Source organism: Hemiscyllium ocellatum, chromosome 22, assembly GCF_020745735.1.
Source record: "Hemiscyllium ocellatum isolate sHemOce1 chromosome 22, sHemOce1.pat.X.cur, whole genome shotgun sequence".
Classification (NCBI taxonomy): domain Eukaryota; kingdom Metazoa; phylum Chordata; class Chondrichthyes; order Orectolobiformes; family Hemiscylliidae; genus Hemiscyllium; species Hemiscyllium ocellatum.
The window spans coordinates 31,446,217-31,468,840 of record NC_083422.1 but is presented as its reverse complement, the minus strand read 5'-3'; the positions used below and the strand labels follow the sequence as shown (position 1 = coordinate 31,468,840).

General features: G+C 40.2%; 1 protein-coding gene across 8 annotated transcripts in view; it reads right to left on the bottom strand.

The window, feature by feature from the left end:
- ctbp2a (C-terminal binding protein 2a) overlaps positions 1 to 22,624 on the bottom strand; it is a 288,354-nt gene that overhangs the window by 41,944 nt on the left and 223,786 nt on the right. For all 8 annotated transcript variants that reach the window (XM_060842012.1, XM_060842008.1, XM_060842006.1 and 5 more), the window contains 2 exons: positions 18,873 to 19,017; positions 542 to 748 (listed from right to left, as the gene is read on the bottom strand). In XM_060842012.1, the coding sequence (XP_060697995.1) occupies positions 542 to 748; positions 18,873 to 19,017 (352 nt within the window). The remainder of the gene's footprint in view (positions 1 to 541; positions 749 to 18,872; positions 19,018 to 22,624) is intronic.

The following is a 22,624-nucleotide window of genomic DNA, read 5'->3' as shown; positions in this document are numbered from 1 at the left end:
GAGTGTTTAAACTAGATCTGGAGAATGACCTGCCCTAATGCTGTCAGCTGTAATTGTAAGTTGTTAAGTACCAAGGACATATGCTCAGAGCTGCTGGGTTCCTTGCTTAAATATGCAAATTGAGTTCCAATGACATCTTTGGAACCTGATTACAGTATTAACCCTATTGTCGTTTCCCTGCCAACCCAAATCCAATGGGAAGTGATGCAGGGTTAGAAACAACACAGAAAGGCTGCCACTTTTAATTCATTAGAACTTTCTTATAGTCCAGAACTAGCAGTACAATTGGATCATTCCTTTGCTACTTCAACTGAAAATACCATCTACTAATTTGAGTACAACAATCAAGATTGTTGGCTCTGAAAGTGATTAAACAACATCTCCATTTTCATAATGATAATGAAAAGCAAATGAACACTCAATTGTGAGAGTTAGATGTTCCTCTGTATCATGATTAAAAATTTGACTTTATGAACCTGTATCAACAGCTAAGAAAGCAGCTTTATCTTCACCTTCCACAGATCTATCACACAGAGCTTACCAAAACCAATTAGTCCTAGCGTCTCCCCTCGGATTCTCGCTGCTCCTGATGCTACTTCTCGGATCTGCTCCACACTCTGCACTCGGGTTCCCTCACGCAGTGCCTGGTATAGCCAAGTGTTCCGCCGGTATAAATTCAGAATGTGGCAGAGCGTGGAATCTGCTGTTTCCTCAACAGCTGCTGCTGGGATGTTACATACTGCAATCCCTGCACAAGAGGAAGGAAAGCACATCAGTAGAGGGAAAAGAAGGGAAAGCCAAAACTAAATCTAATGAAATGCAATAAAAAGCAATATCAAGTATCAATAACAAGCAAATGTTGGTAGTATTTCCTGGTGTAAAATAAACAACGGGGAAATCGCTCAGCCCATAACTCCCCAACTCTCATGTGAGACTAAAGTAGGTAATTTATTCTGATGAAGAGTTACTGGCCTCAAAGCATTAACTTTGTTTTCTCCCTACAGACACTACCAGACCTTTTGAGTTTCTCAGCCATTTCTGCGTTTATTGTAGGCAATTTTCTCATTAATTGTGTTTGTTCTGTTAGGTTTCTTTATCTTCATTTTTCTTCCCTTATGTACTTGAACCATTGGTTCTCCTCAGGTGTCATTGCCTTATTTTGAAATCAGGCATTTTAAGTGACAGCAAATCCATTCTGTTTCCTTCAATTTATCTCCAAGTTCTCCACTCATTGACTGAAGGTGCAGACTTTTATTGAGCTGTGGTTCTATTCTTCATACTGAATCTAGACAGTTTCCATTAGCCTGCTGTTCAGCTGAGATGAAAAGTATGTTGGACAGATTGGGTATTCACTCAGTGACAGAATTGTCCATTTCTCAGCCTTCAGGGTGGAAAGCTATGGGTTATGTTGTCATGACCATGAGTCAGAACCGCAGAGTGCTGTGCACAATTTTAGTCCTTAATTCCAAAAGGTGTTTTGTTTTAAAAGAGATCTGCTACAGAAACAAGAACTGGAAGTGCAAGATCCTGGTGTGTGGGACCATAGATCATAGAGATGTACAGCATGGAAACAGATCCTTCGGTCCAACCCATCCATGCTGACCAGATATCCCAACCCAATCTAGTCCCACCTGCTAGCACCTGGCCCATATCCATCCAAACCCTTCCTATTCATATACCCATCCAAATGCTTTTAGGATGTTGCAATTTACCAGCCTCCACCACTTCCTCTGGCAGCTCATTCCATACACATACCACCCTCTGTGTGAAAAAGTTGGCCCTTAGGTCCCTTTTATATCTTTCCCCTCTCACCCTAAACCTATGCCTTCTAGTTCTGGACTCCCCACCCCAGGGAAAATACCTTGTCAATTTATCCTATCCATGCCCCTCATAATTTTGTAAACCTCTTTAAGGTCACCCCCTCAGTTTCTGACGTTCCAGGGAAAACAGCCCCAGCCTGTTCAGCCTCTCCCTATAGCTCAAATCCTCCAACCCTGGCAACATACTTGTAAATCTTTTCTGAACCATTTCAAGTTTCACAACATCTTTCCAATAGGAAGGAGACCAGAATTGGTGCCAAAGGAACTTCAAACACATTGTACTGTGATGTCTTGTGACTATAAAGATAAAAGGGGTCTGACAATCGCCTGCTCAACTGTAAGCCACCATCAGCAGATTACATTCCCATATTTTGGGTTAACCTTTGAAGAATAGGGTTTAGAAAGCCAGCTTCAAATCTACTAGAGTGGATTAGTGGGACTGAGCACTCTCATGTGTACCAGCCTGAGTTCGATCACAGCATGCAGTGATGGCCACAGGTGAAGGACCATCACCTAGTTACCACTGTGTGAAGACCCTCTGTTACTCCAAGACCTACTATTCAGTTAGAAAGGAAACAGAATAACAAAAAGACTCACTCTAATCCTGAATGATGGAATTCAACCACGGTCAAAGATCAACACAACTACAGATTCTCAATCAATCTGAAAGCTCACCAATGTCAACACTAATGGTAACCCTCATTGCAATGGCTGCAATACTCCACTGTCTGCAGTTCATGAACAATTCACAGTTTGATCTATACATCTGTCCATTTAACATTTATCCTTTTGGACTTGCCTCTTATTTCTAATCTGTGTGAACATGTGTTACATCACAAATTCTTCTTTTGTTTAGTAATCACTGAACTCTCTTTTCATTAGTTCAAGAAAGCCTGATTAAATTATCTCCTTCCATAACATAAGTTTTTTTGGATCTGGGAGAGAGATATCCATGAGGGAAGGGATCCTTTTTAAATTAATTTAGTTGCAGCAAACTGAAGGGGAGGTGACTAAAAAAGGGGAACCAGTTAAGACTCTCCTCACTCATGAGCTTCAGAGCTTGGGAGGGACTAACCCATTTGGAACAGTAACAAATTGGACAGCCCTGGCAAGAGTCTGGTCATAACAATGGTAGCACAAAAACAATCTTGTGCACCTAGTGCTATGCTGGTTTAAAAGCGACTCATTGGGATAAGTCTGTGGATTAAATCGAAGACTTAGTTGTATGATTTATTCCTGTATATGTGCTCTGAAACACTGACCGATGCAATTCATGGTCTCTCTCACAGAAAATGGGATCAGTTAGTTCAGTTGTCTGGGTGGCTGGTTTGCAGTGTACCCTGACACCAATAGAGTGGGTTCAATTCCTGTACTGGCTGAGATCACCACTGTATTCTCAACCTCGTCCCTCACCTCATGCATAATGATCCTCAGGTTAAACCATCACCAGTCATCTCTCTCTAATGAGATAACAGCCCCATGGTGCCCAATCACTATGGTGACTTTACCTTACTTTACTGGGAAATGACAGGACAATTTCTTACTACTGGTAGCTATTCCTTCTAACACTTCGATCCCATGCCGTTGAGTTGTTTCTCTAAAGGTCTCTGCATTTCTACCCGTCTCCTTCAATTCCAGCTCATTCCCTAATCCCTCCTCCTTTGATGTGACATCTTCATTCCTTGGGTCTCTGAAGGGATTAGGATGTTCATCTACATTTTGACGCTGTATAAATGCATGTTTTTGATGCTGCCTAGAATAAAATGTGAATAATATGAACTTGGACAAACTACCAGGAGGCATCTGGCCTGTTGGAACCAGACTCAGATTAGAAGTCAATGTCTTCAGTTGAGAAGGGGAATAAGCTGGTATCAACTCAGGAATCATGCGGATTGCTGAAAGTTCAAATGTGAACCCTTTTAAAAAAAGGTGATAAGAGCTGTCAGCTATGACAACGAATGACCTTTCAACTGGACATCCCAGGACAGTAAAGTCACTGAATTCCTAAGCATTGTTTTACATTGAAAGTCCATTTGCTACATTGTCCTTGTGTGTTTTTTAATGTACAAGTTGTTGCCAGATTCTCCAAAAAACAAAAAGATTCCTCAGTCAGAGCCGGAGTAATTTTCTCCTTGAAGTGAGAAAGCTTTGAGACAAAAACTTGGTTAGTGTCCGAGCCTGTGACACTCCAACACAGTCCCAAAAGACCCTGCTTGGTGATAATATTGTCATTGGCCTGTGAGGATCAAGGAACCAAGAGAAAAGTATACGAATATCTCCTACAGTACTGTTTCAGTATCCCTCCCTACATATACTTCCTAATATTGTGGCATAGGTGCTGGGTTGAGCAGACTGGCAATGATCTTTTGAACTGCCACTGCCATCAGTTTAGTACCCAAAGCAACCTTTCAGGTCTTTTTGTGTACCTTCTGCCCGCAGAAGAGCTGGGTGACACCAAAGAGCACAAACCTGCCCATAATCTCATGTGCTGTCGCTGCATGGTGCAGTGAGTCAAAAGAATCAATAAACTATATGTCCATGCTGTGAGGACACATAAATAATGCTGAAAACAAAATGAACAACTGCAGGCATTTATTGTATTTGTTACAATGTGTAAAATGCACCGCTGAGAGTATTGTTCACTAAGTGGTGAGCTCTGTATCAATATTTAAAAGCCACAACCCTGTTAATTCTGTATTTGTTGTAGAGGCAGAATGTAATAATAATGGAAATGCAATACAGTATCACATTGACTCCAGTCTCCCTGCTAGTCTTCGAAACCATTACAATCCATCACTGTCACTTGAAAGCAAACTGGCAGGCTGATGCTTGCAGCTGTAGCTGCAGTTTGTAACTAACAGCAGTAAGTGGTAAATGCTTCGACCTCTGAAGAAACAGCATTCCTGAGGGGATATTTACACTCTTCCAATCTGTCAGATTCTGTGTACGTCTGTCACACATGTGTAAGCTGAAGTCTAGCAGAGCTGCAGAGGTCAGTCCCATACAGTTAAGTAATATAAAATATCCTTCTCTGGACCAGTTGCAAACTATATTGAAAGAGAGGAGAAAGCAATGGAGAATAACATATATATGACTCTAGCCGTGTTTTAAAGCTCAGCAGTTTTCCCCAATTAACATGCTTTGATACTCAAATGTTTGTTTCCAAGCCAACTCTGGTCCAACAGCTCTACTGGTCTTTCTCTTAGTGGAAAAGCAACCAACACAACCACCAAAAATCAAGGCATTTAAGCCAATTCCAATTCTTCATCCCAAACAAAGTTTAGGCCTATGCTCAGCATGCAAATCAAACTCCCCCACCTCTTCTGCTCAGAAGTGTTAAGCGTGCATAAGAAGTCAGCCTCGAGATTATTTTACCTCAAATACTTACTCACCGTACAAGTTGGCAAGTGGAATCAAGTAGTCAATATGGACCATGTTGACAAGATAACAAGCTGAACAAAGATGTTGAAGTGCAGATTTATTGTTCGTTGAAAGTGGAGTCAAAGGTAGATACGATATTGAATGGGGCCTTTGGTACGCTTGCCTTTATTGGTCAGTGCATTGAGTATAGGAGTTGGGCGGTTAATTTGTATAGGATATTGGTTTGGTCACTTTTGGAGTACTGCATGCAATTCTGGTCTCTTTACTATAGGAAGGATATTGTGAAACTTGAAAGAGTTCAGAAAAGATTTTCAAGCATGTTGCCAGGGTTGGAGGATTTAAGCTAAAGGGAAAGGATGAATAGGCTTGGCCTACTTTCCCTGGAGAGTCAGAGGCCGAGGGGAGATTATAGAGATTTGTAAAATCATGAGTGGCACGGAGAGGGTAACTAGACAAGGTCATTTCCCCGGGTGGGGGAATCCAAAAGTAGAGGGCATAGGTTTAAGGTGAGAGGGGAAATCTATAAAGGGGACCTAAAGGGCAACTTTTTCAGGCAGACGGCGGTGCACGTATGGAATGAGCTGCCAGAGGAAGTGGTAGAGGCTGGTACAAATCCAACATTTAAAAGGCATCTGGAAGGGTTATGATTAGGAAGGGTTTAGAGGGATATGGGCCAAATGCTAGTAAATGGGACTAGATTAATTTAGGACATCTGGTTGGCATAGACAAGTTGGACCAAAGGATCTGTTTCCATGCTGTACATCTCTAGGTCTCTATATGTGGGATTTTAGGATATCCACACAGAACAGATCCAGGTGGATCTTCCAAAGGGAATTAAGTACAAAGCTGGTTTCAGGTAAAGTTTGTTAGCTTGTCAAAGTACTGAGGGAATTTTGTATAGATGAAAATCTGGCATGATAATGTAAGAAGGAATGCATTCATTCAGAAGACGCCCAAGATCTAATGAGTCTGAAAATAGGTACCAGCAAGTGGACTAAACTAGAAGCACGTATTTGAATGAGTCCTCAAAAATTGTCTGCTTGTTCACATTGTCACCAAAAAGGCAAAGCATTTATATGCCTATAAGATGACCAAATCTAAATCCAAATCTAGCAAAAAGCCTCACAGCAACAGCTAGCTGGTGTAGATGCTTTATGGAACCAGAATATCTAGGGTTTTGACAGAAGACCAAAAGTACCAGTTTCCAATGATGTTTCAGCATGCAGTTAAAAAAACACAAGAACCCATTATATTACATTGACAACATGGATGAAGCACCCATGAATTTCCACACGCCAAGCAACTAAACTATAGATGGAGAGATTCATTCAACCAATCACACCTACTCCACCATTCAATGAGTGCAGGCTGATCCAACAATTCTCAACTCCACTTTCTTGCTTTTCCCCCATAACCTTTGATTCCTCTACCAATTAAACATCTGCTTAGCTCAATCTTGAGTATATTTAATGACTCACACTCGATGGTCCTCTACAATAAAGAATTCCACAGATTCACTACCTCCTGAGAGAAGAAATTCCTCTTCATCCTTTTTTCTAATTATGCAACGACTTATTCTGAGATTATGACCACCAGTCATGGACTCTCCTATAATATTTCCACATCTACGTTACCAATTCCCCGTGGCATCTTGTATGTGTCAATAAGTCACTTTTTGTTCTTCTATATTCCAATGAGTTCAGATCCAATATGCTTATTGTCTCTTCACAAGACAGTCCCTCCACAGATGGTATCAGGCTAGTGAACCTTCTCTGTACTGTGTCCAATGCCAATGTATCTTTCCTTAGATAAGGGGCCCAAAACTTTTCACAATATGTCAGTTGTGGTCTGACTAGCACCTTGCCTAGTTTTAGTTTTTCAGGAACATGCTGGATGACCAGCACCTTGCCTAGTTTTAGTTTTCCAGGAACATGCTGGTCTCCCAATATGATTCAAAGATGATAAATGACCATTTAATTCAGGTACAGCAAGGCTGCAAATATCCCAACTGGAATCGTGAAATTAGGAATGGGGTTGGAAGATAGTGAATGCGTTTTTTTTTGTAAAAAGTGTAATAAACATGCAAAAATTCAAACCAAAGAGCAAGATAATTTACAAGCTGAAAGATTTAGCTTTCATGTGAACCTTTATGAATGTTTACTTGTTTGGGGAATTAAAATACCTGAAAGGTGTGGTGTTTAATGAAATGTCAAAGCAGCCCAATGTAACCTTCAAATACATCCTATCAGCAACTGAAGCTCACATCTACAATGAAAGTACGAACATCAACAATATGGCATTGGATAATAATTACTGCAGTTAAATTAACTAAACCTGACAATTGATTATTTCCATTAAGTGAACAGAAACTAGAAGCCACAATTCCTTTCTTGATATATCTATTAATTACCATCTGACCATTGTCACAGCAAGTGGTTTTATAGTGTCCGAGTAATGATTTAAAAATAGAAAACCATGCCAGGGAATGATAATGCAAAAAAAATGCTGAGCCAGTGAAGAAAGAATCGCTGCCTTGCATATGGAAATACAAATATGAACAAAAACACAGGCAATTATAAGACAATTTGGTAAAAGTGATTACAATTCTAAGGGTTGAGACAGAGAAAATAGAAATGACCTTTTCTATTGGTTGGAAAATCCAGAATGAGGGGAAGGAGGTTAATGCAACACATTAAATTAAGATAGCAGAAGCAATTTATTTATATACAAAGAATGATGTTCTGTCGAATGTTTGCAACTGGAGAAGAGACTAGGTTAAATTTTAGGAATGGACGACATAGAAGAATGAAGGAATAGGGGATAAAAGGGTAAAAGGTCACAACTTGGATTAACAGTACTGCTTGTATGGAGGTTAAACAATGATATGGATTGCTTAGTCATGTAGTAATTTTCTGTAATTTTAGAAATGGAGACAGGAGGAAAAGGTTGATCAAAGATGTGAGTGAGTTTTAAAGAGGGTAATGCAGGCACATTGGAAAATGCAGGTGTGAAGTGTTAAAATTCCAGAGTTAAAAATCACACAACACTAGGTTATAGTCCAAAAGGTTTAACTGGAAGCACTAGCTTTCAGAACACTGCTCCTTCATCAGGTCACAATCACCTGATGAAGGAGCGTCACTTCCGAAAGCTGGTGCTTCCAAACAAACCTTTGGATTATAACCTGGTATTGTGTGATTTTTAACTTTGTACACCCCAGTCCAACACCAGCACCTTCACATCATAAAATTCCAGACTGGGTGATCTAGGTGGCTTAAGGCATGACCGCCAGAGATCAGTCTGAAGTGGTGCTGCACAAGAGAGTAGAATCAGATACAAAGTTGAAATAAAGTGACAGCAAGGAAGAGATTGTTAGGGTGTGAGTGGTTGGAGATTGTAGTTCAGTCCCTGAGACAGACTAAGTGAGGAAACAAGGATGAAAGTAGTAGCAGGCTTGCTGCAGCCAAAGTATATCAATGAGGGAATTCAGATTGCAAAGCCATTGTGAAGTTTTGCGCCAATTGCAATATTATGTCCAAACATTTGAAGACTTTTTAAAATATACTTCTGATTGTACATTCCTAGTCTAGTTCACAGCTTTTAATTCAGTAACTTGATAATGTACAATAGTGCCTCATTTATCTCTGGTCATCCCTTCAAGGTTCCCTGCACCACTGCCTTTCTGCTCTACTCAACCAACCGTTTGTTGCATGGTTTTAGGGCTGTTTTCTTTCTATATTTGCTCCAAACTGTTGGCTGTAAATTGTTAAACATGGTCATGTAATTTGTAAATGTGTGTGAAATTTAGATGATGGAATTTGGCTATAAATAAAAATGTGGAATTAAGAGTCTAATGATGACCATGAAACCAGTGTCGATTTTCAGAAAAACTCGACTGGTTCTTTAATGTCCTTCTTGGAAGGAAATCTACCATCTTTACCTAGCCTGGCCTTCTTGTGATTCCAGACCCACAGTAAGATCATTGACTCTGAACTGCCCTTTGGGCAATTTCGATGGAAATAAATGCTGACCTAGCCTGTGGTGCCCACATCCCATGAATGAATATAAAGAAAAATCTGATATCCTATTCAAGCCTATTATCTCCACTTATCTGACTGCGGATGACGTGCTGAAGGTCTCACTAAATCTTGATTTCTGTACTCTTCCCATTAATTTCCAAATATACTGTCATAATAGGATGTAGACCATCATGAGTAGTGGATTTGTCAGCTTTTAGTTTAGCTCATTAATTTTGCCAGTTCTTTTGCTTGACTAATATTAATCACTGTTAAATTCTTATTCTCATTAGATCCTTCATTCTCTATTATTTCTGGTATGTTGTGCTAAGATGATAGACTCAAAATGTATGTTTAGTATCCTGTCATTTCCTTATCCCCCATTCTAATTTCTCTGGTCTCTGCCTTTCAGGGACATACATTTACTTTTGCTGCTCCCTAATTACACACTGGCCAAAGTTCTTATAATCTGTTTTATATTTCTTTTCCAATTTACTCCTACTCTATTTGCTCTCCCTTTACCAATTTCTTGTTTACCAGTAGCTTAATACTTCTTTGGCAACATGATAACGTGCTTCTTTTAATCTAGTATTTGCTTTTACGTATCTTATAAAATAGGGGCCACATTCCTTTAGAGGGTGCAGGAGCAAAGAGACCTGGATGTATATATACACAGATGATTGAAGTTGTCAGGTAGAGACAGGAGTAAGTAAAGCATACAGTATCCTAGCTTTATAAATGGGGGTTGAGTACAACATAAAGGAGGTGATGTTGAACTTGTAGAAGACCCTTGTTAGATATCAGCTAAGGTATTATGTACAGTTCTGGACATCATAATACAGGAAGGATGCGAATACACTGGAGAGAATGCAGAAGTGAGGTACAAGAATGGTTCTAGGAATGAATAACTTCAATTGTGAGGACAGTTTGAACATGTTGGCACTGTTCCCCTGGGTAAGAAGGCAGTTAAGACAAGATAGAACACAGAATATCACAGAGCAATACAGGCCCTTCGGCCCTCGATGTTGCGCCGACCTATGGAACCAATCTGAAGCATATCTATCCTACACTATTAGGTTTTCATCCATATGTTTATCCAATCACCATTTAAATGCCCTTAAAGTTGATGAGTCTACTCCTGTTGCAGGCAATGCGTTTCACACTCCTACTACTGAGTAAATGAATTACCTCTGACATCTGTCCTATATCTATCACCCCTCAATTTAAAGCTATGTCCCCTCATGCTAGCCATCACCATCTGAGGAAAAAAGCTCTCACTGTCCACCCTATCTAACCCTCTGATAATCTTATATGTCTCAATTAAGTCACCTCTCAACCTCCTTCTCTCTAATGAAAACAGCCTCAAGTCCCTTAGCCTTTCCTCATAAGACTTCCCCTCCATATCATGCAACATCCTAGTAAATCTCCTCTTAACCCATTCCAAAGCTTCCACTTCCTTCCTATAATGCGGTGACCAGAACTGTACGTAATACTCCAAGTTTGGCCACACCAGAGTTTTGTACAGCTGCAATATGACCGTGTGGCTCTGAAACTCAATCCCTCTACCAATAAAAACTAACACATTGTATGCCTTCTTAACAACTCTACCAACCTGGTGGCAACTTCCAGGAATCTGTGTACAAGGACACAGAGATTTCTCTGTTCATCTGCACTACCAAGAACCTTATCATTAGTCCAGTACTCTGCATTCCTGTTACTCCTTCCAAAGTGAATCACCTCACACTTTTCCACATTAAAGTCCATTTGCCAACTCTCAGCCTGGCTTTGTAGCTTATCCATGTCCCTCTGTAACCTGCAACATCCTTCAACACTATCCACAACTCCAGCGACATTAGTGTCATCCACAAATTTACTAACCCATCCTTCTACGCCCTTATCAAGGTCATTTATAAAAATGACAAGCAACACTGGCAACAAAACAGATCCTCGTTGTACACCACAAGTAACTAAACTCCAGGACGAACATTTCCCATCAACCAACGCCCTCTCTCTTCTTTCAGCTAGCCAACTTCTAATCCAAATCACTAAATCATCCTCAATCCCATCGCTCTGTATTTTGTGCAATAGCCTACTGTGGGGAACCTTATCAAATGCCTTACTGAAATCTATATACATCACGTCAATCATTTTACCTTATTCACCTGTTTGGTCACCATCTCAAAGAACTCAGTAAGGTTTGTGAGGCACAACCTATCCTTCACAAAACTGTGTTGACTATCCCTAGTCAATTTATTCCTCTCTCGATAATTGTAAATCCTATCTCTTATAACCTTTTCCAACAGTTCACCCACAACCAAAGTAAGGCTCACTGGTCTATAACTACCAGGGTTGTCTCTATTCCCCTCTTGAACAAGGGAACAACATTTGCCATTGTCCAGTCTTCTGGCACTATTCCTATAGACAATGACGACATTAAAATCAAAGCCAAAAGCTCTGCAATCTCCTCCGTGGCTTCCCAGAGAATCCTAGGATAAATCCCATCTGACCCAGGGAACTTATCTATTTTCACATTTTCCAGAATTGCTGACACCTCCTCTTTGTGAACTTCAATCCTGGCTAGTCTCGTAGCCTGTATCTCAGTTTTCTCCTCGATAACATTGTCTTTTTCCAGTGTGAATACTGATGAAAAATATTCATTTAGCATCTCCCCATCTCCTCGGAATCCACGCACAACTTCCCACTACTCTCCTTGATTGGCCCTAATCTTTCTCTTGTCATTCTTTTATTTCTGATATACCTGCACAAAGTTTTAGGGTTTTCCTTGATCCTATCTGCCAATGACTTCTTATGTCCCTTCCTGGCTCTTCTTAGCCCTCTGTTTAGGTCTTTCCTGGCTGAGCCTTCACATCTCATCCTAACATAAGCCTTCTTCTTTCTTTTGACAACTTCTTTAGTAAACCATGGCTCCCTCTCTCGAACACATCCTCCTTGTCTGACAGGTACATACTTATCAAGGACATGCAGTAGCTGTTCCTTGAACAAGCTTCACATTTCAATTGTGCCCATCCCCTGCAATTTCCTTCCCCATCCTATGCATCCTAAAGCTTGCTTAATTGCATCATAATTGCCTTTACCTCAGCAATAACTTTTGCCCAGCAATGTATACCTATGCCTTACCATTGCTAAAGTAAACATAACCAAATTACGGTCACTATCACCAAAGTGCTCACCTACCTCCAAATCTAACACCTGGTCAGGTTTATTACCCATTACCAAATCCAATGTGGCTTTGCCCCTTATTGGTCTGTCTACGTACTGTGTCAGGAAACCATCCTGCACACATTGGACAAAAACCCATCTAAAGTAGTCGAACTATAGTATTTCCAGTTAATATTTAGAAAGTTAAAGACCCCATAACAATACTTTGTTACTCACGCTCCTATTCAGAATCTTCTTTGCTATCTCTGGAACTATTAGAGGTCTATACAAAACTCTCGATAGGCTGACCTTTCCTTTCCTGTTTCTAACCTCAGCCCATATTACCTCAATAGACAGGTCCTCAAACATTCTTTCTGCCACTGTAATACTGTCCTTGACTAACAGTGCCACACTTCCCCTTCTCTGTTCTTACTACAACAGCTATATCCCAGAAGCTGCAACAACCATTCCTGTCACTGCTCTATCCATGTGTCCAAAATGGCCACAACGTCCAAGTCCCAGATACCAACCCATGCTGTGAGACATCTCACAGAGGTTTCCAAAATCACTAGCGGGCTGGATGTAACAGGTTGGGAAAAACTGTTTCCACTTGTAAAAGGAACAAGAGCGAGAGTGCATAGATTGAGAATGATTTACATAAGAAGTAAAGGAGATTGAAAAAAATATTATTTTGCAATCTGCATGTAATTAGAGTTTGGAATGCATTGCCTGGAAATGTTGTGGAGGCAATAGAGGCATTCAAGAGGGCATTGGAAGATTATTTGAATAAAAATCATATGCAAGGGTATCGGGTAAAATAAGAGAACGGCACTAGATATCAATGCTGGTTTGAAGAGCTAGTGCAAGAAGGATGGGCCAAGTGGTCTCCTTAATCATTGAGTTTTAGAGCTGTACAGTACGCAAACAGACCCTTCAGTCCAAATCATCCATGCCAAGTGGTTAGCCGAAATTACCTAGTCTCTTCGCCAGCATTTGGCCCATAGTCCTCTAAACCTTTTTGCGATTCTGTGAGTTAGTTAGACTGGACATAACAATTTTCCAAGAGAGATTTTATTCTTTAAGGGAATGTACATTTGTTGAGAATGATGATATTTTAGAACATTTTTACCAATGTTTATCTACTGTTACATGATGCTGTAAGTGATGCACTTTGGAAGTCACAAGACAAGACAGTACTCAATGAACGGCAGGACAATTAGAAATTCAAAGGAACAAAAGAATCTTGGCGTGCCTGTTCCCAGATTGCTTAAGGCAGCAGGACTGGTTAATAGGGTAGACAATGCAGCAAACAGGACATTTGCCTTTATCAGGAGAAAGTGAGGATTGCAGATGCTGGAGATCAGTCAAACAAATGATGGTACCTGACCGGCTGTGCTTTCCAGCACCACACGTTTTGACACTTGTCTGCATCAGCTGTGGCATACATTATTAGAGCAGTACAAAAATCTTCTGTTAGGCCACAGTTGGAGTACTATGTACAGATTTGGTCCCTGACTACAGGAAGGATGTGATTACATTTGAGGGGTTACAGAGGGGTTCACCAGGAATGTTGCCTGGAAAGGAGCTGTTTCCCTCTGAAGAGAGTTAGGATAAAGTCAATTTGTTTTATTTACAGCAGAGAAGGTTGAGGGAGTCCTGATTGAGGTGCATCATGATTATGAGGGGCATGGACAGGGTGGATAGAAATCAGCTGTTCCCTTTAGTTGTATGGTCAATAACAAGGGGACATAATTTTAATATGAAAGACATATGTAATTAGAGTTTGGAATGCATTGCCTGGAAATGTTCTGGAGGCAATAGAGGCATTCAAGAGGAGATTTCAGGAATTTGCTTTTCTCCCAAATAGTGGTAGGATCTGGAATGCACTCGAGAATATTTAAGATGAGAGACCTCATAACCTTTAAAAAAAAACACTTGATTGGGCATTTGAATTGTCATAAAATTGAAGGCTTTGGGCCAAGTGCTGGAAAGTGGGACAAGTAATGATTTAGAGCAATTTTTGTAAGTGCAGATCCATAGACCAAAGGGATTAGATGAGTCTACGATTAACCAGATCCTTCTCTAACCTAAAATGAAATTCTATTACATTATGATTACTGTTCCACAGAGAATGCTTGACCATATGAAAATTAACAAATGCAGTATCATCAAATAAAACTGGGTCTAAAATAGTCTGGTTCCAAAGTTGTTTCTTCCATTTATTGTACAAGAACATGTATTCCATCAACTTGTCTTTTTCACCCTGACTTTTGTAACTCACTTCATCCATATGAAAATTATAGACATTGCTCTATTGTGTTGGTCTTATTTTATGCTCTTTCAATTCCTTGACTCATACGCTGTCCAGCACTAAACTAAGTTGGGTGGCTTATACTGTCACCAGTGTTTTCTGACATTTGTTATTTCTTTGCTCCATACATACTGATTCTATATTCCTATTTTCTAGGCTCCCCCTACTGCCTTTGCCTTCATTCTTTATCATTTCTTTCTTACATCCTTTATTATCAGGACCAATCTGCCTCATCCGCGATAAGATGGTTACAGTGCAGTAGGAGGCCATTCAGTCCATTATCTGTGTGCCAACTCTCTGCTGGTCTCATTCCACTCTCCTTCAACATCCTGGCAAGAGTACTCTCTTCACCTTAGAAAACCCCAACTATATGGTCACCAGCATGTTCTCTGGTTAAAAAATATCTTCTCTTCAAATCGCCTGTTGGTACTTTTGCCAATCACTATAAATGAAGTTGTGGTGTTCTCAGGCCTGCCAGTGCAGACTCCATAGGCTAAAGGGCCTCTTATGGTTAGGTATAATCTAGAACCTAATGATCTTGAACGCCTCTATCAAATTTTCTCTCAACTTCCTCATAGTTAAGGAGAACACCACCAGTTTCTCCAATCTATTCATCTAGATTAAATTTCTCAGCCCTGGAATGACTCTGAAAGGTGAACCTTTCAGCACCCTTCCCAAAGCTTCCATATTCTTCCTAAAGTGTGCTCAATAGCAGACAAAATACTCCAGCAGTGCAGTTTTATAAAAGATCATCATAACTTCTTTGTTTTGGCACTCAATGTTGCTACTTATAAAATACAAGATCGCATAAAACCTTTTAACCACTTTCTTGAATTGCTTTGCCACCTTAAAAAATTGGCATAGACAAATTTCCATGTCTCTCTGCTCCTGACTTGTTTTTAGAATTGTACTTTTTATTTCATATTGCCTCTCTTTGGTTTCCGAACAAAGGGCATCACACCCATATTTCTTGACATTAAATTTCATCAGCTAGGTGCCCACCCATCCTACCAGCCAACTTTAAGTTGTCTTAAAGTTTATCTCTAGCCTTCTTGCTGTTTACAATACATCCAGGTTTCATACTATCTGAAAATTGTGAAACTGTGTCCTGTACATACAAGTCTAAGTCATCACTGTAAGAAAAACATGATCTCAACTTTCAACATGGTCTCTCAACTCCATGACACATCAACTCTAATAAGCAATTGTGCACAACTTCTTTTGTTTCCTATGCCTCAGCCAACTTTGTATTCACATTGTTCATTATCCCTTTTATTCTACAGGCTTCAAACCTTTTGACAAGTCTATTATATGGTACTTTACAAATTGCCTTTCAGGAATTCATTTATCCCACGCCAAACACATAACTCATCTATCATTTCTGTTACTTCATCAAAAAAAAATCAAGGTTTCTGGTAAAAGCATTACAATTAACTAGTGGTGCTTATACGTGTAAAATTATCTACCTCCCAACCAGCAGTGAGTACGTTACAATTCACAACTTGATTAGTTGCCACACTACTTCAATATATTGAAGTGAGACATGAACAATATCTCTGGCAAATTACTAATACAACAAAGACTCTATGTTGAGACAAATGCACAGTATGTTAGAACAGAGATTCCACTTTACAAGATTAGATAGGTAACCAGAATTATGCATCTAATTTTACACTAAGTGTATTGTTGTATCTTCAAACATGTTTTTTTCATATAAAATCATTCTGAATTTTCTACTTATTATGTTTATTGTATGGATGACAGCAAACTCACATTTGAATTAATATTGCCAACTGCAAAGATCGAATTTCTTAATGCAACAGCTCAGGCTAGTCCAATCATCATGGTCCCTCCCTACTCTATGTAGACAATACAGTTCCTTAATAGGAATAAACTGTGCAAATATTTCAGCCCCAGGAAATGTATGTAACCAATTAACTTACTACATTACACAGCAAACATATTAAGCAAAATATTTAGGTAAAAACCAACTAAAGTGCATCTTTACACTTGAAAATGTATCCTTTTACAAGAAGATCAGACATTACAACAGGACTCTTTGTTCAGTTTTTAATCTGGCATACACTTAAAGCAGCATCTTGTAAGCATCAACAAGAAGTCTGGGCTGTTTCTAACAGAAAGCACAGTTTATTAAACGGCACGCTGCCAATTCACTCTGGTGACCTTTAATTTGGCACAAGTATTCTTTACTAATAGTAATCCAGACTAAATAACTACATGGTTCCAGAAATTAGATTCTTAAAAGCTATTTATGCTAAACGATCATATATTTTTCTTTTGAAATACAGTGCTTGTCAATTTTGGAAAACAAGAATTCACAAAATATAACACAGGGAATGTCTTCTGGTTCCTTGAACTAGATTTTAGGGATGACTAGTACTCATCCCATTTTTCTGTGCTTCCTATGAAGATTTCTTTTAGAATTAATATCTGGAAAGAACCTGAATCATCCATTTGGTGCTTTTGAGAAGGAAATGAAAGTCTGAGAAGTGATGAAACTATTGCTTAAGAGCACAAGCAAAGCTTCAATATTTTAATTGTTTTGCAGACAATTAAAATAAGGCGAATAATAGTTCAATTCTGTATTTTTATTTTGTCATTGTGACAAAGGAAGAAGATCTATTTTAATAAAACTAATTTACAATTTTGGTCATTAAAAAAATACTAAAATGGCCAGAATTGGCAGCATAGCTTGGAACAATTTTTTTAAAAATCCATTGTTGGCTTCTGCTGAGATATGACTCTACAGATGCATCTACTGAACACATGACAAATCATCACATGTAAGTTCACTGAGTGAATGTCAGCAGCTATTCAACCATGGAAGGATATGTAATTAGGAGCAGTAACTGAAATGATTCCAACTCCCCCAGCCCTGTACCCTATAGGCAAGGGTCTCAGAGTCAAATTGCAGCCATCTTGACTATTTTTTATTAAGTCAGTTCAGGTTGGAAATACAAACATCATTTCCATTTCAGACAATGTAATTGCTAGTTGAGGATTCAACAATTACAACTGAGAATAACTGACACTGCACCATTGAAGTGCCTCTGGACAATGAGTGGCATCACAGGACAACAATAAGCTGGTATCCAACAGTGAATTCAGAAAATGTAACAAAGGGAGTGTCTTCTGGTTTCTTGAACTAGGTTTTAGGCAATATGGACAGGATATTTTTGGAACCATGTCCATTAATCTGTATTCATCTATCAGAAAAATTAGAAGCTACAAAAATTGTACATGAAGAGATTGAAGGTCTTACAATGAAAGAGTCAGAGGCATCTAAGTAGGGGTGTCCTGACAATTTGATGGCAGTAGTTCTGCCAATAATAGTCAGACGACTATTTTGTGGTTTATAATGGGAGACTGGCAAGAAATACATTAAAATAATTTTGGAAGTGACATAGCCATTTCTACCGGTTTCTGCAGAAATGGAGCTGGATGTACAAAATGATCCCTCTCACTATGTAGAAAGTTGATATATGATTTTACAAGATGTTTGATGCACGTATGCACCACCCACTCCAAGCAATTGCTTGTCATCAGTTCTACTTCATATCCTCTGCTGATGTATAGCTATTCCATTTCTTATCCTCTCCATGAATAAAATGCCTATTCAAAATTCTAATGTTCTTGAAAGTCATATTTAAGGAATGCAAATACAATCTGATGTGAGCTAAGTTCTTAAGGACATGTATTTTTGTTAATCAATCATAACTATTTTCAAAACAGAACAAATTGTATTATTTTTCATTGTGTTTATGAAGTTTTCGGTGACTAGAGATGGGAAAACATTGCTGACATAATCTGTCACTTTCTGTTGTCTTCCCAATGTAATACTAACCAGGAATATGTTAGTACATTTTCCATTGACTGTGATGGCACCTAGCTGAAAATGTGTTGCTGGTTAAAGCACAGCAGGTCAGGCAGCATTCAAGGAACAGGAAATTCGACGTTTCGGGCAAAAGCCCTTCATCAGGAATGAGGAAAATGTGTCCAGCAGGTGATGGCACCTATGCACATACAGCATTTTATTTTCTCCTTTAATAAGTTACAAAAGCACTTACATCTGTTCCATTGCTGACTTAAACATGACCCTGGAAATCAGATTTTACAAATAAGCTTAAACAAGATATCTGCTAAAAGCAATGCTTAGACTTAACTTACCGAGCTCTCCTGCAGTCTTAACGTCAATGTTATCATAACCACTGCCTATCCGTACGATTATTCGTAATGCTTTGAACTTTTCCAGGTCTTCTCTTGTTAGAGTAATATTGTGATACATTAGTGCTCCCACTGCTTCATTTAGAACCTACAGAGAAAGAGAAATTATTATTCAACTATAGCAAGTAATTAAACATCAGACTTTATGAGTACTTGATTAGTGCCTCTCAAGTACAATTACAAACAGGCATGGGAAAAGCACAGCACCTGAGGATCAGAGGAGTTGACGTTTCAGCATTAGCTAATCATCAGAAATGTGAGGGGAGGGTAAGGGGTGATGGTGATAGGTCAGAGGGAAGGGTGGAGTGGATAGATGGGAAGGAAGATGGACAGACGGGGCAGTTCAAGAGGGCGGTGCTGAGTTGGAGGTCTGGATCTGGGATGAGTTGAGTGAAGGGGAGATCAGAAACTGGTGAAGTTGGCATTGATGCTGTGTGATTGGAGGGTCCCAAGGTGGATGAAGAAGAGCTCTTCCTCCAGTTGACAGGTGGCTTGACTGTGGCGGTGGAGGTGGCCCAGAACTTGCATGTCCTTGGCAGAGTGGGAGGGGGAGTTGAAGTGGTTGGCCACAGGGTGTTGGGGTTGCTTAGTGCGCGAGTCCCAGAGATGTTCCCTGAAATGTTCCACAAGTTGGCATCCTGTCTCCCCAACGTACAGGATACTACACCGAAAGCAACGGACACAGTAGATGAGGTGTTTTGATATGCAGGAAGATCTCTGCTGGATGTGGAAGGATCCTTTGGGGCCTTGGATGGAGGTGAAGGGGCAGATGTGGGCACACACCTCTTGTAGTGGCAAGGGAAGGTGCCGGGAGTGAAGAGTGGGTTAGTGGGGGATGCGGACCTAATGAGAGAGTCGCGTGGGGAATAGTTTCTGTGGAACTCAGATATGGGTGGGGAGAGAAATATACATCTGGCGATGGGGTCTGACTGTAGGTGGCTGAAATGGCAGAGAATAAATGTGTTGTACCAAAAGTTGGTGGGGTGGAAGGTGAGGACCAGGGGGTTCTATCCTTGCTGTGGTTGGAGGGGTAGGGTTCAAAAGTGGAGTGACGGGAAGCGGTGAAGATGAGCGGGAGGGCATTTATGATCACGTGGAAGGGGAAATTACAGTACTTGAAATAGGAGGCCACCTCAGATGTTCTGGAGTGGAATTGTTCCTCCTGGGAGCAGATACAGTGGAGATAAAGGAATTGGGAGTAAGGAACAGTGTTTTTACTGGGGTTGGGGAGGGATGTGTTGTTGGGAGGAGGTGTAGTCCAGGTAGTTGTGGGAGTTGATGGGTTTGAGATAGATGTCTGTGTTGAGTCGGTCGCCGGAGAGGTCCAGGAAGGGGACGGAGGTGTCAAAGATGGTCCAGGTAAACTCGAGGTCAGGGTGGAAGGTGTTAGTGAAGTCGACGAACTGTTCAACTGCAACAAGATAGAACCTCCTGGTCCTCAATTTCCACTCCACTAATATCCAGATACAGCATAATATTTTTTGCTATTTCTGCCACCAGAGATATATTTCCTTCCCCACCTCTAGCTGCATTCCACAGAGACCATTCCCTCTGCGACTCCCTCATTAGGTCCACGCCCCCTACCAACACCTGGAGGAAGAACATCTCATCTTCTGCTTTGGGACCCTCCAACCACACGGCTCAACATCGACTTCACAAGTTTCCTCAACTCCCCTCACCCCACCTTATCCCAGATCCAATCCTCCAACTCAGCACCGCCCTCTCGAACTGTCCTACCTGTCCATCTTCCTTCCCACTTATCCACTCCACCCTCTCCTCTGACCTATCATTATCACTGTCCACCTGCATCTACCCATCGCCTTCCAAGCTACCTTACCCCCACCCTATTTATCTCTCAGCCCCCTTCCCCACCCCACATTCCTGGTGAAAGGTTTGCGCTTGAAACGTTGACTCTAATGCTCCTCGGACGCTGCTTGACCTGCTGTGCTTTTCCAGCGCCACACTTTTTGATGCTAATCTCTAGCATCTGCAGCCCTCTCATTCTCTCAGTTACAAAGGGGCACATATTTGATATTCCAAAACATTGGATTTGAATTTATACAAGGACTTTATTACCAGCATCCAGGCAGTGTCTGGACAGAAAACACAGGTACACTTTAGCAGCCATTGCCCCTATTCTCTTCCAGCAAATATGGATACAAAGCATAGGTTTTCTTCTTGCAGACTTTACATTTTTCATTTTAATATTTACACGGGCGAGAAGCAAGTGTCTTACTCCAGATCAGAGGATATTAAATGTCCCATCAAGACAGTGTCGGTCCTTTACTTCATTAGCAAATAACATTGATATTAATAAACTATGGAAACCTCATACGAAGCACAGAAAATAGGAACACAGAAAAAGGAAAACACCCCTCCAAATCTGTTGCACCATGTTTTGAGATCATGGCTAATCTTTGGGCAAACTCCACACTTGTTTTTAGTCCACATCCCTTGACACATTTGCACAACAAACATTTATCTACCTCAGATGTTAGGCTAAGCTAGCTTCAATCGTGGAAGAGAGTCTCAAACCTCTACACCCTTTGTGTGCAGATGTGCGTCCGAAAATCTCTACTGATCCAATTCTCAGACTATGCCCCTAGTTCTAGAATATTCAACAAATGGAAATAGTTCATCTTTATCTATGCTGCCTTTTCCTGTTATTATCTTCAAACAGATCACCTTTTAACTTTCTGAATTCTAGAGAAAACAGGCCTAATTTAATAATGTCTCCTCATAACAACACTGTATTTAACCTCACACCATCTAGAAAGTACACTGATCAAACCTTTTCCAATCCAAAGTTAATTACCTCACACTTGATTATTTTGAACTCTGTCTGCCAGTTTTCCCCATTCATTGAGCATAAAATTACGAAAGGATATCGATAGAGTATCAACTACACTGTCCACGCTGCTGCCCAAATATGTGTCAGCAGAATATTTGGATATATGACTTTCTACATCATTATTTAAGGTGTTAATAAATAATGTGAATAATTCAAGTTGTTAATGAATAATGTGAATAATTGAGGCCCTAACACAAATCTTTGTGGGACACCATTGGTCTCCTCCTGCCAGCTTGAATACCTATCCATTATCCCTACCTTCTCCTGCCTGCCCCTCAACTAATTTCCCAGACACATCAGTAATTTGCCTTTAATTCCATGTACTTCTAACATAGAGTCCCGCATAAGAGACTGTTAACTATCAAATGCCTTCTGGAAGACCATATAAACACTATTCCCAGATATTCTGCTGTTCACTACCTGAGTCACCTCTTCAAAAGATTCAATGAGCTTTGTCAGACATGTCCTTATCTCATGAATCCATACTGGCTTTCCCTAAACTCAAGGTGTTCAGTTATTCTATTATTGGTTATAGACTTGCACAATTTTCCCACCTCAGATGTTAGGCTAGCTGGACTGTAATTTCCTGGTTTTTCTGTTTCACCTTTTTTAAAAAGCAGAGTAACGTGCAATATTCCAATCCAGAAGGACTACTCCAATATCTAGGGAAGATAGAGTCATAGAGATGCATAGCATGGAAACAGACCCTTTGGTCCAATATGTCCATGCCGACCAGATATCCTAACCCCACAGCTAGGACATATACAATGTGATCCTTTAACACCCTCAGATGGAAACCGTCAGGTCCTGGGAATTTGACACTGTTTAACTCCATTAATTCCTC